Source organism: Oreochromis aureus, linkage group 22 (assembly GCF_013358895.1).
Source record: "Oreochromis aureus strain Israel breed Guangdong linkage group 22, ZZ_aureus, whole genome shotgun sequence".
Taxonomy (NCBI): Eukaryota; Metazoa; Chordata; class Actinopteri; order Cichliformes; family Cichlidae; genus Oreochromis; species Oreochromis aureus.
The window spans coordinates 19,634,084-19,648,887 of NC_052962.1; the positions used below are offsets into that span (position 1 = coordinate 19,634,084).

The 14,804-nt window shown below is 44.1% G+C and overlaps 3 protein-coding genes across 7 annotated transcripts in view; all 3 read right to left on the reverse strand.

Moving 5' to 3' along the window:
• LOC116328415 (tyrosyl-DNA phosphodiesterase 2-like) overlaps positions 1-14,804 on the reverse strand; it is a 42,153-nt gene that overhangs the window by 11,425 nt on the left and 15,924 nt on the right. The gene's annotated exons all lie outside the window — the stretch shown is intronic.
• LOC116328369 (tyrosyl-DNA phosphodiesterase 2-like) overlaps positions 1-14,804 on the reverse strand; it is a 17,796-nt gene continuing 2,992 nt past the window's right edge. For 2 of the 5 annotated variants that reach the window (XM_039605245.1, XM_039605246.1), the window contains exons 3-7: positions 14,593-14,754; positions 14,370-14,461; positions 13,511-13,629; positions 13,262-13,432; positions 12,867-13,175 (exon numbers count right to left, since the gene is read on the reverse strand). In XM_039605245.1, coding sequence (XP_039461179.1) covers positions 12,894-13,175; positions 13,262-13,432; positions 13,511-13,629; positions 14,370-14,461; positions 14,593-14,754 — 826 coding nt within the window. In that variant the 3' untranslated portion in view covers positions 12,867-12,893. Of the gene's footprint in view, positions 490-575; positions 747-836; positions 944-12,866; positions 13,176-13,261; positions 13,433-13,510; positions 13,630-14,369; positions 14,462-14,592; positions 14,755-14,804 lie in introns of those variants that run through there. The other 3 variants (XM_039605248.1, XM_039605247.1, XM_039605249.1) reach the window with 3 other exon arrangements.
• LOC116328374 (tyrosyl-DNA phosphodiesterase 2-like) overlaps positions 12,670-14,804 on the reverse strand; it is a 25,100-nt gene continuing 22,965 nt past the window's right edge. Inside the window, exon 8 of the mRNA XM_039605242.1 lies at positions 12,670-12,870. The gene's annotated coding sequence lies outside the window, so the exon portion shown is untranslated. The remainder of the gene's footprint in view (positions 12,871-14,804) is intronic.

Sequence of the window (14,804 nt, forward strand, 5' to 3'; positions counted from 1 at the left end):
AAACAGACATTGTAATTTATTGGTGCTTTTCATATTTTAATTTGTCATTTCAACCACATAAAACACTTAAGCAGACACACATTAGAGGATAAAACTGATTAAATTAAGGTGAGGAACATCTTCCTGCATAGCGTTACTGTGATTTAAAGAGCAGCTGATCTAAAGTAAAATGATTAACTGTCATGTTTCTGGTTGTTTTGTGTAGTTCTATTCAGCTGAGAAGGTGCAGTAGATTCCCCAGTGATCACTAGTGTAGCGGCCACAGTCCAGCTTCTCCAGCCCCACCAAGGCCATGTGATCAGGGGCCAGATGAGGGACTCCATGTCTGACAGCTGGGCGGAGGTAGATTCTGTCAAAGCGGAAGCGAACAGGAAAGGAAGCTTTCTTGTTGGTGTTAGTAGTGGTGTCCCATGTGTAGCGGCAGTGCTCCTGCTTGCCCAGTCGCTCCCACACATCACAGACAGTTGCAGGCAGGCCCACCTTGGGTACCTAAGATGGCGCCAGAGAAAAGAGTTACTGTGATTACTTGTTACAAGATTACAGGCTGTATGTGAGTGGAAGGAGCAGTGTCTGACCTCCGCATCTCTCAGGTTTGTGTCTCCCCCAAACACAACGGTGACATCATCAGGTGCACATTTAAACCTCCGCTTCACCACATGCAGCTGATTCAGACGCTCTGCAGTATTTTCCTTACAGCTCTCAAGGTGGGATGTCATCAGGCACAGCTTCTGACCATTGACGATCACCTGATTTTTGGAAGCGAAAATCTTCCTGAGTGTAATGTCCAGCAGAGCTTATGCACACAAAGAAAATATCAGAGATGATTTTGCACACACCTGAGCGACAAGCAGGTTCCTCATCATCTTAGTGGTGCGATAAGCTACTATCTCACTCTCCACCAATGTGACTCGTGACTTTTTCAGCAACATCCCTGTGAAGTAACCTTCCTCAGCACCTGGTCAACACAAAAGGAAGAGGACAAAAAACAAAAGCTATTTTAAGTCCGCTGACAGGTAGGTTCTCATTTATACCAGTGATCATGGGCTGGGGATTTGAAAAGGGAACTGCACATTTACATGAGTTAGAGCCATTTCTAAAAAAACTCATCCGTTCAAGTTATTCAAATGTGTCACCATTTTGGATCTTCTTCCAGACCTTGGAAAAATTGTCACAATCTGAGGAGAGGAAATTAGTTATTAAATTAAATTAGTGAACCCGATTGAGAGTGTGCTGACCAAGAAAGAAGCCCCTGCTCCAAAATCCACACTCTTAACCCTGACTTAAATTTGAGGCTGCCCACATGGGCAAGTCCAATTGTTTCTGGTAAAATGTTTTATGGTCAGGTGAGAGAAAAGGTTGAGCAATGACAGGAGGTATGTGTGAAGGAGTAAAGATGAGACTTTCAAACCTAGAAACACTGTATCAGCAGTCAAGCACGGTGGTATCATCTTGCTCTGGGGCTGTTTTGCTGCCAGTAGCATTGGTACATTGTATAAAGTAATGTAATACTGAAGGAGGAAGACTACAAAATTCTTCCAAAAATTCCCTAAATTCTTCAAAGGATCTGCATAAATTGGATTCACACCTGATGGTGTGAAAGGAGGAATTTGTTAAATAAGTTTTTGATAAAGTTTTTTTTTTTTTTTTAACATTAATTGCAATGTATGATCATGATAGAGTTGATGCGCTCCTCGTTAAAAGGATACAAGCATTGATCTCACGTGAAGGGTTAACTAAGGAGTTGACAGAGTTGAGTGTTGAAGGCAAATTGCTAAACACTTACAGAGCACAACACAGAGCAGACAGGCTGCTTGTTCTTGGGTGTATGATAACAGGGTGCTCTAGTCAACAAGAAAGAAAAACTGACTTCATTGTGTCAGTTAAAGCTGACATCAGCAAGAAAATAAAACATCCCTGGTAACAACTGTAAGGTAGGGAGGGGTTTCCTCACACAGGAGAAGATCCCTGACTGAAAGAGTAACTGAAAAATAAGACAAAGCTGAAGAAGAACTGCCCACTGAACCACTGATCATGTACGCATTATAACCATGATGTGCTACAGGATGTGGGAGACGCAGGCAGCGGCCGTGAGAAGGAGGAAGAAGATAACAAGGAGAGAGAAGAGAACATAGAGGAACAATGAAGGCTGTTTTTAGTGTGGGCACACATGAAAAGGTTAAGGTTAAGAAAGGGTCCTGAGCATCACAACATCCCAGCAGCAAAAGTATTAACCCGCTTACTAACATACGCGCGCGCGCGCTTATACTCATAAACATGCCATATCTGTCATTACTGTTAAAATTGGAAAACTTAACAGACACTTACTACCAAATGACACTTAGTGCTGACCGAGACCTTGCAGGACAACAGGTAGATTTTTTAATAGACCAGTGCCTCCAATTAGTGATCAGTCAACAAATTTAGTGGTAATATGTTAGAATTATAAGACGCTTTCTAATGATTAAACAACACGTGAGATTAATTATATAAAGGAAATGATCTTTTATAATAATCTTTAAAACGTGCATTTCTATTGTTAACATGCTGTCCTGTCAACTTGGTGGGTTAAGGTTTGACATGTAAACTAGATGACTGCCATTATTTCAGGGAAAGGTGATTTATTTTCCATCTTGCAGATGATTAAATGAGTGCAATGACTCCAACAGACTGTTGATTTTCCTGTTTCTGACAAACATGTGAAATTTGTACCATGACACACACACACACACATCTGATTACATGGAAACAAACGCGCTGCATGTAACATCACATGGGTCAGAGGGAACTGATGAGCAGTTTGAGAAAAAATGGTACAGAGGTAAAGTAACTGAGAGGATATGAATAAATAGTGTGTATTTAACAAAAGATCAGTAATGCTCACTGACAAAACTGTTTTTATAGAATCCATGACAGCATTCCACATGCTTCTCTTTCTTTAATAAAAAAAAAAAAAAGTTTATTTATAAGATTTTAAGGGCCAAGGGTTCCTTCCACTGCTTTGCATTTATCACGCAATGAGGAAATAGATGGACAAATACTGCCTAGCTTTGTTTTAGAGAAATGCAAACGATGAAGGACTTTGAACTGTATAAATTGTAATCTGGCATTAACAGAGCAGTCTTTAATCCTCTTCAACCCATTGGCCCATAAAGCGTCTGATATCTCTACTTCCATGTCCTTAACCCAAGCATCCCTGATGTGGTATGTAGGTGCTGTAAGGGTAAAAAGTGAAGTAAACTGGCTGATTAGGTGTTTGGAAACAGGATTTTTCAATCAAATTATCGCAGAACTCACTATGAGCAGGGGGCTGGTCCAGATGGGAGAAAGTGTTTAATGAAATTCCTGATTTGTAAGTATCAAAATAAATGAGCAGAGGGAAGCATACATTTTGATTGCAGCTGAGCAAATGAAGCAAAACAATTGTCGATGTAGAGGTCCTTAATAGTGTGACGAACTCATTCTGACCAATGCTTATAAACAGGGTCCATCATCCAAGGTAAAAGCACCCAAGTCTTGAGCGATCGTGGCTTAAGACTTGGGTGTTCGTCTTGTAATCGGAAGGTTGCCGGTTCGAGCCCCGGCTCGGACAGTCTTGATCGTTGTGTCCTTGGGCAAGACACTTCACCTACCGCCTACTGGTGTTGGCCAGAGGGGCCGATGGCGCGATATGGCAGCCTCGCCTCTGTCAGTCTGCCCCAGGGCAGCTGTGGCTACAACTGTAGCTTGCCTTCACCGGTGTATGAATGTGAGAGTGAATGAATAGTGGTATTGTAAAGTGCTTTGAGGGGTCCCGAAAAGCGCTATAGAAATGCAATCCATTGTTATTATTAAAAAAGAAAGTCTTTGAGTTATGGGGGCAAAAATGGATAGGTCTGGAAGGAACAAAGCACCTAACTTGCTTTATGATCCTAAGCTAATGACCTAGGACAAAATTTCCTAAGAAGTTTGGAAGGTATGTTTGGCTTAGAATAGCACCAAGCGATGTACCAAAGATGGATTTAGCGCTGTGCGCCTCTATAAAAGGCCAGGCTGGACCGCATCCCATCTGAACAGCAGGAACAGCTAAAACATTATTTCAGTAAACCCACGTTCTGGCATTGCAAACCCAATAATAGTGCCTGAAAACTGGGAGGCCTAATCCGCCCTCAGATGGGTTTCTGCAAGTGTCCCTTCACAATTCTATGGGATTTATTTGCTCATAAGAAAAACATAATGATCGAGTCAATAGTTTTAAAAAACAGTGATGTGAGAAAGATGGGTATGTTTTAGAAGAGATGAATAAATTTAGGAAGTACATCTATTTTAATTATATTGACACATCTAATTAAAGAAAGTGGGAGAAGTGTCCATTTATCTATCTTAGCTTTAATACTATCAACGAGGTCCCGAAGGTCCAATTTAAATAGTAGCCAGAAATTCACTGGATATGCCTACAATGTCAGAGCTGTTCCTAACTGCAATGGCCAGAGGCTCCATAGCTTAAAGCAGGGGTCTCGAACTCCAGGCCTCGAGGGCCGGTGTCCTGCAGGTTTTAGATCTCACCCTGGGTCAACACACCTGAATCAAATGATTAATTCATTACCAGGCCTCCGGAGAACTTCAGGACATGTTGAGGAGGTCATTTAGTCATTTGAATCAGCTGTGTTGGATCAAGGACACATCTAAAACCTGCAGGACACGGGCCCTCGAGGCCTGGAGTTCGAGACCCCTGGCTTAAAGCAAAGAGCAGGGGGGACAAACAGCAACCCTGCCTAGTCCCTCAGTGAAGTAGAGACAGATGTGACTTCATTCTGAAGGTCTTTGTGGATGATTCGCCATCACACAACCCAGACACCAGTGAAAATAAAGCAGGATGTGCAGTGGTCACAGAACATCTTAGCATTAGGCTCATTATCATATCACTATTCAGCTCATATTGTTGAGCTCGTACCATTAAAACAAGCAAGTGAAATCACTTAAGATCAGTCACCATTTACAGTAATTCTGGATAAACACATGGGGTGATACTTGATTTTGGTATATCATGGAAACAATAGTTTTTAACTGATTCAGGGAAATCCATTGCACATGACAAACTTGTGGCCGTAGTGCTGGATGCCTGATTACTCCAATGAACTAGAGCTGTTTGTAAATGTGAAGTTCATAGTAACTCAAAGATTCTGTTTTTCTAGGCAGTTCTAGAGCAGATGCAGTGGCAAAGCCAGGAGTTAAACAGATTATGGAACTAGACCACAGCGTTAACATGAAAACACACTAACGCTGACGCCGAATCCAACGTGGACGAGGAGAAGGTGACGGAGGAGCAGCTGCAGGAGACGGCGTGGGAGCCGGCGGTGACGGAGGAGCAGCTGCAGGAGACGGCGTGGGAGCCGGCGGTGACGGAGGAGCCGGCGGTGACGGAGGAGCAGCTGCAGGAGACGGCGTGGGAGCCGGCGGTGACGGAGGAGCAGCTGCAGGAGACGGCGTGGGAGCCGGCGGTGACGGAGGAGCAGCTGCAGGGCCAGTGGGTGCGGAAACCCCTGGCTGAGGAGCGGGACAGCTCAGTTGGCTCTGAATGCTGTGGCTGTAGGTCAGGGAACTGACCAGGATGATGAATGAGTGACTGGACCAGAGACTGGATAGAAGATTGGGCAACCGGCGACTGCGCTACGGGAGACTGGACCACAGACTGGACTGACTGGAGGCCAGGAGGCGACTGAGCCACAGGGGACTGGACTGACTGAACTGGAGAAGCTAATGGATGAGCAGAGGTTGACGGAGCTACTGGCAGAACTAAAGATGGTGATAGTGCTGCAGCCTGGGCTAGTAAAGCTGGTGCCTGAGCAGGGGACAGGTCAGCTAGCCTAACCAGTGATAGTGCAAAGGCGTGAAAGGCTGGATCTGGGGGTGGATGAGTGGTAAACTAGCAGGTGGACGGGCTAGCTCTTCCGAGCCTCCACAGAGGTCTGGTTGGGTTCTGGCTGCCCTCAGCCTGGGTGCTGGGACAGGTATGGAAGGTGGCTGGACGCCAGTCACACCCACCCGAGGAACACGAACGGGTGCAGGAGTGGACTGGGTCGCAGCTGCCCTCCTCCTGGGAGCTGGCACAGGTGTGGGTATAGGCTGACTGACAGGAGTGGAAATAATGGCTGGGTGAGTGATACTGACAGGTTTAGGTGCGTCAGTATTTTTAACAGTGGCATTGGCTGATGAAACCGGAACAGGCTGACAGGTGGACGAAGGAGCAGGCTCAGATAAAACAGCCCTAGAGTGAGCAGACCTAGGGTTTGCGTACACAGGGACCATAACAGATTTATCAGAGACTGTTCTGGCCCTTCTGCAATCACCATTTACAGTTTTTAATTGAACAGTCTTCGGGGGTGTTGAAGTGCGGGTATTGTCCTTAATAAATCCCAGCTCAGAGGGAGCAGAGCAGAAAAATTCTTCCCAGTCCACATCATCCTCCAGGAGGGAAACACCCCACGGATCGGAGATAAGTCTATTATTTGTTTTACGTGAAGAATCAAATGAGGAGGGTGGAAAACAGTCACTGGAACTCACCCCTGGGAGTTGCTGAAAATAGTCCATTTTATGGCGCCGTGTGCGCCGCTTTCTCCGGGAAGAGGAAGCCCGCGGGGTAAACAGCTGAGTCTCTGGCGCGGTAGCCTCCGTTGAGCCGAGGTGGGAGGCGTAACCGCTGTGCCGTGGCGAGGCGGAGAGGCTGGAAAGTGAAGCGGCCGGCGGGCGAGCAAGAAGCGGAGTGGTGAGGGAGCGAGCGGCCAAAGCTTGGTCAGTGACGCCCACTCTCCGCGGCGAATGCTCCGAGGCAGTAGAGGCAGCAGGCGGAAGAACGCGGCGTCCTCGAGGCCCGCCCAGAGCCACACGAGTCCCTGCGAAGACGTGCTCTCTCTCAGCAAAGAGCCGCTGTTTTCCCCTAAGCTCCTCCGTCCAGCGAAGGAGCGCTGCCTCCTGCCGCTCAAAAAGTTCCGAGTCCGCTGGGTCCACAACGCGGGGTCGTGTCATTCTCGCAGGGTTTCGTGCATGAATGAGAAGAAGAGGCCCCAAACGCAGGACTCACGGTGAAGATTCAGGGTGTTTATTGTGAGGGACGAATGACGAGAACAGGACATGGCTGACTGAGCTGAGCTGAACTGAAAGGCAAACATATGGAACAGATAGCAGTGACAACATAAATGACACGACAGTGAACAAGTGGAAACAGATGACTTAAATACACAGACTGATGAGGATGACAATGAGAGACCGGTGAGTACACAGCTGAACATAATCTGGCAAACGACACAAGAGACGAGCTGACACATGAAAAGCAGGAAGTGAGAACATTGATGTGGCAACATAAACTAAACGTGACAAAACTGAAAGCACTGGGTCAACGACCCAGGAACCCTGACACAACCTATCTCTAATAATCGGCTATGTACCACAGGCCTTCAAGGTGGCTGTAGTTAAACCTTTACTCAAAAAGCCATCTCTAGACCCAACTGTCTTAGCTAATTATAGGCCAATCTCCAACCTTCCTTTCATATCAAAAATCCTTGAAAGAGTAGTTGTCAAACAGCTAACAGATCATCTGCAGAGGAATGGCTTATTTGAAGAGTTTCAGTCAGGTTTCAGAGCTCATCACAGCACAGAAACAGCTTTAGTGAAGGTTACAAATGATCTTCTTATGGCCTCTGACAGTGGACTCATCTCTGTGCTTGTCCTGCTAGACCAGGGGTAGGCAACCTTTCTGATGGCGGGTGCCATTTAAAATTTCCTCAGAAGTCAGTGTGCCATATGATTGCATTAGCAATAAATTTAATAACGCTTTATATTAACAGTTACACACTATATAGAACCACTTTATAGAATTATATTTGTTCGCAGATGTTGGCAGCTATCGGCGAATAGTTATCAGCTATTTTGAAACAAAAACAGACACTTTTTATTCATAACAAGAACTCCATAACAGCAAATGAACTGTACAACAGAAAATACAAATGCTATTTATGGTCTCCTCACAACAGTGATAAGAAAAATAAACTAAGCCAATATGGCATGTCTGTTAATACAGAGACACACATGCTAATGTGATCTCTGGTCTCCCACTCAGAGACACAGGTCTCCGAGTGTCCAGCATTCAGACGGCTACCTGAGGACACTCATGTGAGAGAAAATCTGCTCACACAGATATGTAGAGCCAAATACTGTCAATAAGGCCTCTGCAATGTTCTGAAGACAGTTAAACTTGTCAGGTAGTGATGTCCAGCAGGTGACAATGCAAGCTCCATGAACACTTACATCTATGGATTCCAGCTGCTTCGATGTTGCATTAACTGGCATCAACTCAGCCAGTTAATGCGAGACAAATCTAGCTGCTCATGAAAGATTTCTGGTTTGATCAGAAAATAAAACATTGGTCCATACACCTGAAAGTCCCAAAAATGCATTGTGTCTCGAGTCTATGGATGTATCCGTGTATTTCCGTGGTGCTGATGCTGCGCTGAGCGGACAGCTCCTGAAGCTTTTGAAGTGTTGGAATGTGGAAAGCTAACAACGTCCCTCTTACCAGTAGGTTATTTTTATAAGTTATTATAAGTTTATAAGTTATTTTTAGCAATTACAAGTTGAATCTGGTATAGGGGGTTGTTAGCTAATTAGCTTATTTTTTGATGCACCTTCTCAGATTAATTCACTGCGTGTCTTGCCCAGGGCTGGACTGGGACAAAAAAACAGCCCAGGCATTTTGACTAGAGACCGGCCCAACAGGTATTATAGGAAAAGCCATAAAGCCTTTGAATGAAAACAAACGCTGTTGTGACAGTGATGTACGCTGTCTTGTTGGTAAATGTATGATTTCTATACATTTTACATCAGATAAAAACTTTGGTTGTAAGCTTCGGATAATTATTTAATAACAGCCAGACATTTTAAATGAAAATAAGAAAGTATTTCTTTGTGCCCCCCTCTCCCTGTTAATGCCCTACCTGGCCCCCTGGCAACACTTTACTAGAGCCGCCCCTGCACAGTTACCAGCTGTCAGCTACTTAGAAAATGATATTGGTGTTATTTGTCTCTCAGAAACAGTTCATAACTTCCCTTCAACTCATTCATGTCACCTAAAAGGTAAACCTGTTTCTCCATCACCTGTTCAGCTCTGATGATTCAGTAAGGACATCTCCTGGTTTCATCTTCATGTTTCCCTCTCACCAGATAACCAAACTGATATCATGACCAGCAGCTTTTACAGCTGTGGCTCCAGCAAACATCAGCTGATACTAGAAATTAATATTAAATAAATTCTAACAACAGCTGATCAAGCTTAAACGTGCTGCTGTTGTTTAACGCGACATCCGCTGGTTTCCTCTTTCTGGCGCAAAGTGGGCGATAAATAAACAAGAGAGAAAAGCTGATCAGCTGATCATTGATCAGTTTCATGATTGAAGTAGCAACAGGAGAGGAGGGAGAGAATGAGAGAAGAAGAGGCAGCTGTGCAGTAACGACAGACTAACTCCAGCTTTGTGTCTTTTTTCATTCTAGCTGAAGTACGAGACAAACTGCGTCCCCTCTCAGCTCAACACGAAACGCGTAATAATTTCTCTGAATGCGGACGATTCCGTTTTTTAGGGACGGTTGGCAAGTCTACTAACTAAGCTTATGAATAAAATAAAGTTCACTATCAGTAACATCATAGCACCCGCCCAGCTGTAGAGAAACTCTGTCATGCTAGCTAGTGTGCAGTACTAGTTATTGTAACTGACTGTAAAAAGTCAGTACAACGAAAATAAACTCCACCTAAACTTGGTTTATATCTGACCCAGATAGACTGCAGGTCATAACTTCTTACCTGAAGTTCAGTTCACCTGACACTCGGACCGGCAGCCGCCTCGGTTCTCTCCTCTTGCCTCCCCTTTCCCTCATCCACCTGCTGGCCTCCACCACTTGCTAATGTTACTGAATCTGTGGAAGCTCCGCGATGCCACCACCAAACAACTGAGTTATTTTTACACACCGGTCAGCATCTGGCCAATCCACCACCTTTCATTGTTTACACCATTAAAAAAAAAAAAAAAAAATCATCGGGCCACCGGTATGCCCAATGGCCAGTCAGTTAACCCTTCGCGTGCCAACTGTGGCACGTGTGCCTAGGGTTGCCGACCCCTGTGCTAGATCTTAGTGCAGCGTTCGATACTGTTGACCATAATATCCTATTAGAGCGATTACAACATGCTGTAGGTATTACAGGTACTGCGCTGCAGTGGTTTGTATCATATCTATCTAATAGACTCCAATTTGTACATGTAAATGGAGAGTCCTCTTCACACACTAACGTCAGTTATGGTGTTCCACAGGGTTCAGTGCTAGGACCAATTCTGTTTACATTATACATGCTTCCCCTAGGCAGCATCATTAGAAGACATAGTATACATTTTCACTGCTATGCAGATGACACGCAGCTCTATCTATCCATGAAGCCAGGTAACACACACCAAGGAATGTCTTACAGACATAAAGACCTGGATGGCCGCTAACTTTCTGCTTCTTAATTCAGATAAAACTGAGGTTATTGTACTCGGCCCTGAAAATCTTAGAAATATGGTATCTAACCAGATTCTTACTCTGGATGGCATTACCTTGGCCTCCAGTAATGCTGTGAGGAACCTTGGAGTCATTTTTGACCAGGACATGTCCTTCAACGCACATATTAAACAAATATGTAGGACTGCTTTCTTCCATTTGCGCAACATCTCTAAAGTTAGAAATATCCTGTCTCAGAGTGACGCTGAAAAACTAGTTCATGCATTTATTACTTCCAGGCTGGACTACTGTAATTCATTATTATCAGGATGTCCTAAAAACTGCTGAAAAGTCTTCAGCTGATCCAAAATGCTGCAGCAAGAGTACTGACAGGGACTAGAAAGAGAGAGCATATTTCCCCTGTTTTGGCTTCCCTTCATTGGCTTCCTGTTAAATCCAGAATTGAATTCAAAATCCTGCTCCTCACATACAAGGTCTTAAATAATCAGGCCCCATCTTATCTTAATGACCTTGTAGTACCATATCACCCTATTAGAGCACTTCGCTCTCACACTGCAGGCCTACTTGTTGTTCCTAGAGTATTTAAAAGTAGAATGGGAGGCAGAGCCTTCAGTTTTCAGGCCCCTCTTCTGTGGAACCAGCTTCCAGTTTGGATTCGGGAGACAGACACTATCTCTACTTTCAAGATTAGGCTTAAAACTTTCCTTTTTGCTAAAGCATATAGTTAGGGCTGGACCAGGCGACCCTGAATCCTCCCTTAGTTATGCTGCAATAGACGTAGGCTGCCGGGGATTCCCATGATGCATTGAGTTTTTCCTTTCCAGTCACCTTTCTCACTCAGTATGTGTTAATAGACCTCTCTGCATCGAATCATATCTGTTATTAATCTCTGTCTCTCTTCCACAGCATGTCTTTATCCTGTTTTCCATCTCTCACCCCAACCGGTCACAGCAGATGGCCCCGCCCCTCCCTGAGCCTGGTTCTGCCGGAGGTTTCTTCCTGTTAAAAGGGAGTTTTTCCTTCCCACTGTCGCCAAACTGCTTGCTCATAGGGGGTCATATGATTGTTGGGTTTTTCTCTGTATCTATTATTGTACGATCTACTGTGCAATATAAAGCACCTTGAGGCGACTTCTGTTGTGATTTGGCGCTATATAAATAAAATTGAATTGAATTGAATTGAATCAGGCATCGACAGTTTCTTCACTACACCACAGATCAGCTCGACAGAGTCTCGAGTTTACCTGCATACATCCTGTTCACTCAGTCAGCTGATTGAGGAAACACGCCCATGTAAACTAGTGATACAGTTTAGTTAGGAGCAAACCGCCTGACTAAACAGCACACTGGCCGACACAGATGACCATTCAGTGAAAATGACAATCTGCGGATGCAACATCTGGAACACTCAGAGTGGATTTCAACAAATATAACCAGTTTACCTGAAAAAAAGTGACTGTCTGCATTTAAACTGCTGTAAATGACTTGTTAGCTTGTGTGAATTACATGTCAAATGTATCCCTCGTGAATGATATCAGGTCATCTTGAGCCACAAACAACATTATTAAGTGGACAAAAAGCGCTGTATTGGTAATAACGCAGGTACAATAACGAGGTCATAGATTCTTCCATAGCATGTATTTTTTTATTTTATAAATGACCCCTTTGTAAATCCTGCTCACGAAAGCATATTTACTGATGTAAGTAAAGACATACATAATAAACACAAAATCACTTTTTACCACGTCTAAGGTGTACCCTGCCTTTTGCCCTATAATAGCTGGGATAGGCTCCAGCCCCTGAATTGGATAAACAGAAGAGAGTGGATGGATGGTACTGCATGTAGCTGTTAAATCAGTGGATCAACAATTTCAGGCTACGTGTGTAGCTGTTAAAAGTTGGACTCACCATTAAGACTTCCCATAACACTTCTTTCAGTCCTGTAAGTCAGTGTTTAAACAGTTGCTATTCACCTGTGTACTGCTCTCTAGTGGCCTGATGCTTGTATTACATACAGAGTAACATCCCAGTAGGGTTTCTCATGCTGTGTGTGGTGTTCCATGATCTTCCATCCACTGAGGAAGATCATGTAACAAGGTTAAAAGCTGAGGAGCTGTCAGACTTCTGTTAATGGACTTTTCATCCATCAATGTTCCAGTTCATATCAAAACAAAGACATTGTAATTTATTGGTACTTTTCATATTTTAATTTGTCATTTTAACCACATAAAACACTTAAGCAGACACACATTAGAGGATAAAACTGATCAAATTAAGGTGAGGAACATCTTCCTGCATAGCGTTACTGTGATTTAAAGAGCGGCTGATCTAAAATAAAATGATTAACTGTCATGTTTCTGGTTGTTTTGTGTAGTTCTATTCAGCTGAGAAGGTGCAGTAGATTCCCCAGTGATCACTAGTGTAGCGGCCACAGTCCAGCTTCTCCAGCCCCACCAAGGCCATGTGATCAGGGGCCAGACGAGGGACTCCACGTCTGATGGCCGGGCGGAGGTAGATTCTGTCAAAGCGGCAGCGAGCGACAAAGGGAAAAGTTTTGTTGTTGTTGGCAGTGGTGTCCCACGTGTAGCGGCAGTGCTCCTGCTTGCCCAGTCGCTCCCACACATCACAGACAGTTGCAGGCAGGCCCACCTTGGTCACCTAAGATGGGTCCAGAGAAAACAATTACTGTGATTACTTGTTACAAGTTTACTGGCTGTATGTGAGTGGAAGGAGCAGTGTCTGACCTCCGCATCTCTCAGGTTTGTGTCTCCCCCAAACACAACGGTGACGTCATCAGGTGCACATTTAAACCTCCGCTTCACCACATGCAGCTGATTCAGACGCTCTGCAGTATTTTCCTTACAGCTCTCAAAGTGGGATGTCATCAGGCACAGCTTCTGACCGTTGACGATCACCTGATTTTTGTAATCGAAAATGTTCTCGGGCATCACTTATGAACATGAAAAAAATATCAGAGATGATTTTGCACACACCTGAGTGACCAGAAGGTTCCTCATCATCTTAGTGGTGGGGTAAGCTACTATCTCGCTCTCCACAAGTTTGACTCGTAACTTTTTCAGCAACATTCCTGTGAAGCAACCTTTCCGACCACCTGATCAACACAAAAGGAAGAGGAAGATGGAGACCTTTAAGCTTTGGTTCCCCTTCAAATCACATCTTTAGTCAATGATTTATTTATTCTTTGAGTATTAGTTCCTAGCTATTCTGAGTTTTGTTATCCATGTTTCTAGTTCTGTTCCCTGGTTGATCTTAGTTCCCTTGGTGATCCCCGTTTTCCCTGTTGTGTCTCTGTGTCTGCATATGTTCCCTGTCTTGTCTAGTTGATACGTCTGTAGTCCTGTTCACATGTTTTTCTCTCTGTGTTTTGTCCTTTTGCCTCTCCAGTCTGTTGTGTGTTTCCATGTCTTTTTATTCCCAGTCTGTTTCCATTGTGTCCTATCTCCTTGATTACCTCATGTGTACTTAAGCCCTTAAAGTTTGTTCAAGTTTTACTCTGCCTTATCTTTTGTTAAGTTTGCCTTTTGCCAGCTAATAAAGCTGTGTTTTGAGTTCAGTTTGTACGGCAAGTCCTTAATTTGGGTCCACGAACCATTTGCCACACAGCTGTCCCACAACAGTAATAAGCATGTAGTCTCAGTACAACAGTCAGGTTTTATAAAAACAGTGAAGGAAGAACACAGATGTTACTAATATTGACTAAAGTCCCTAACAGCTCTCTTCATGTGTTACATGAAGTCAAAGCAAAGCAGCTCAGCTGCATTCAGCCATTAATCACCATTTGATCATTCATACCTGTGTCTTTCCTACCTGTATCACTCTGACATACTGTACCTTCAATCATCAGGTAGTTGACGAGCTGTTCCTTCAAAAACTGGACATAAGGGGGAACGAGCTCCTGCAGGAACACCACATCAGGGTTGTATCTGCATTTACAAAGATTTACTTAAATAATATTAACTGTCACATATGTGCAGCCTTCAGCAAAATGTTGCATCTCCAACAACATTTCCTCCAAACAATGCCTAAAAGTGTGAAAAGTGTAACAGGTACTTACAAGTTTAAATATTTAACCAGGCCTATGGAACGCTCTGGACGTTTTTCCAAATCAAGCCCATCCACATTCCAGGTGATCAGGGACAGTTTGAAATCCTCCTTTTCTGATGGTTTCTGTGTAGCAGCGGGACTGTCAGCAGGACTGTCTACAGCCAAATCCATCCTGGAAGTTTTTCACAGAGTCAGTCAGCTAAAATACAAAAAGTCACAGGT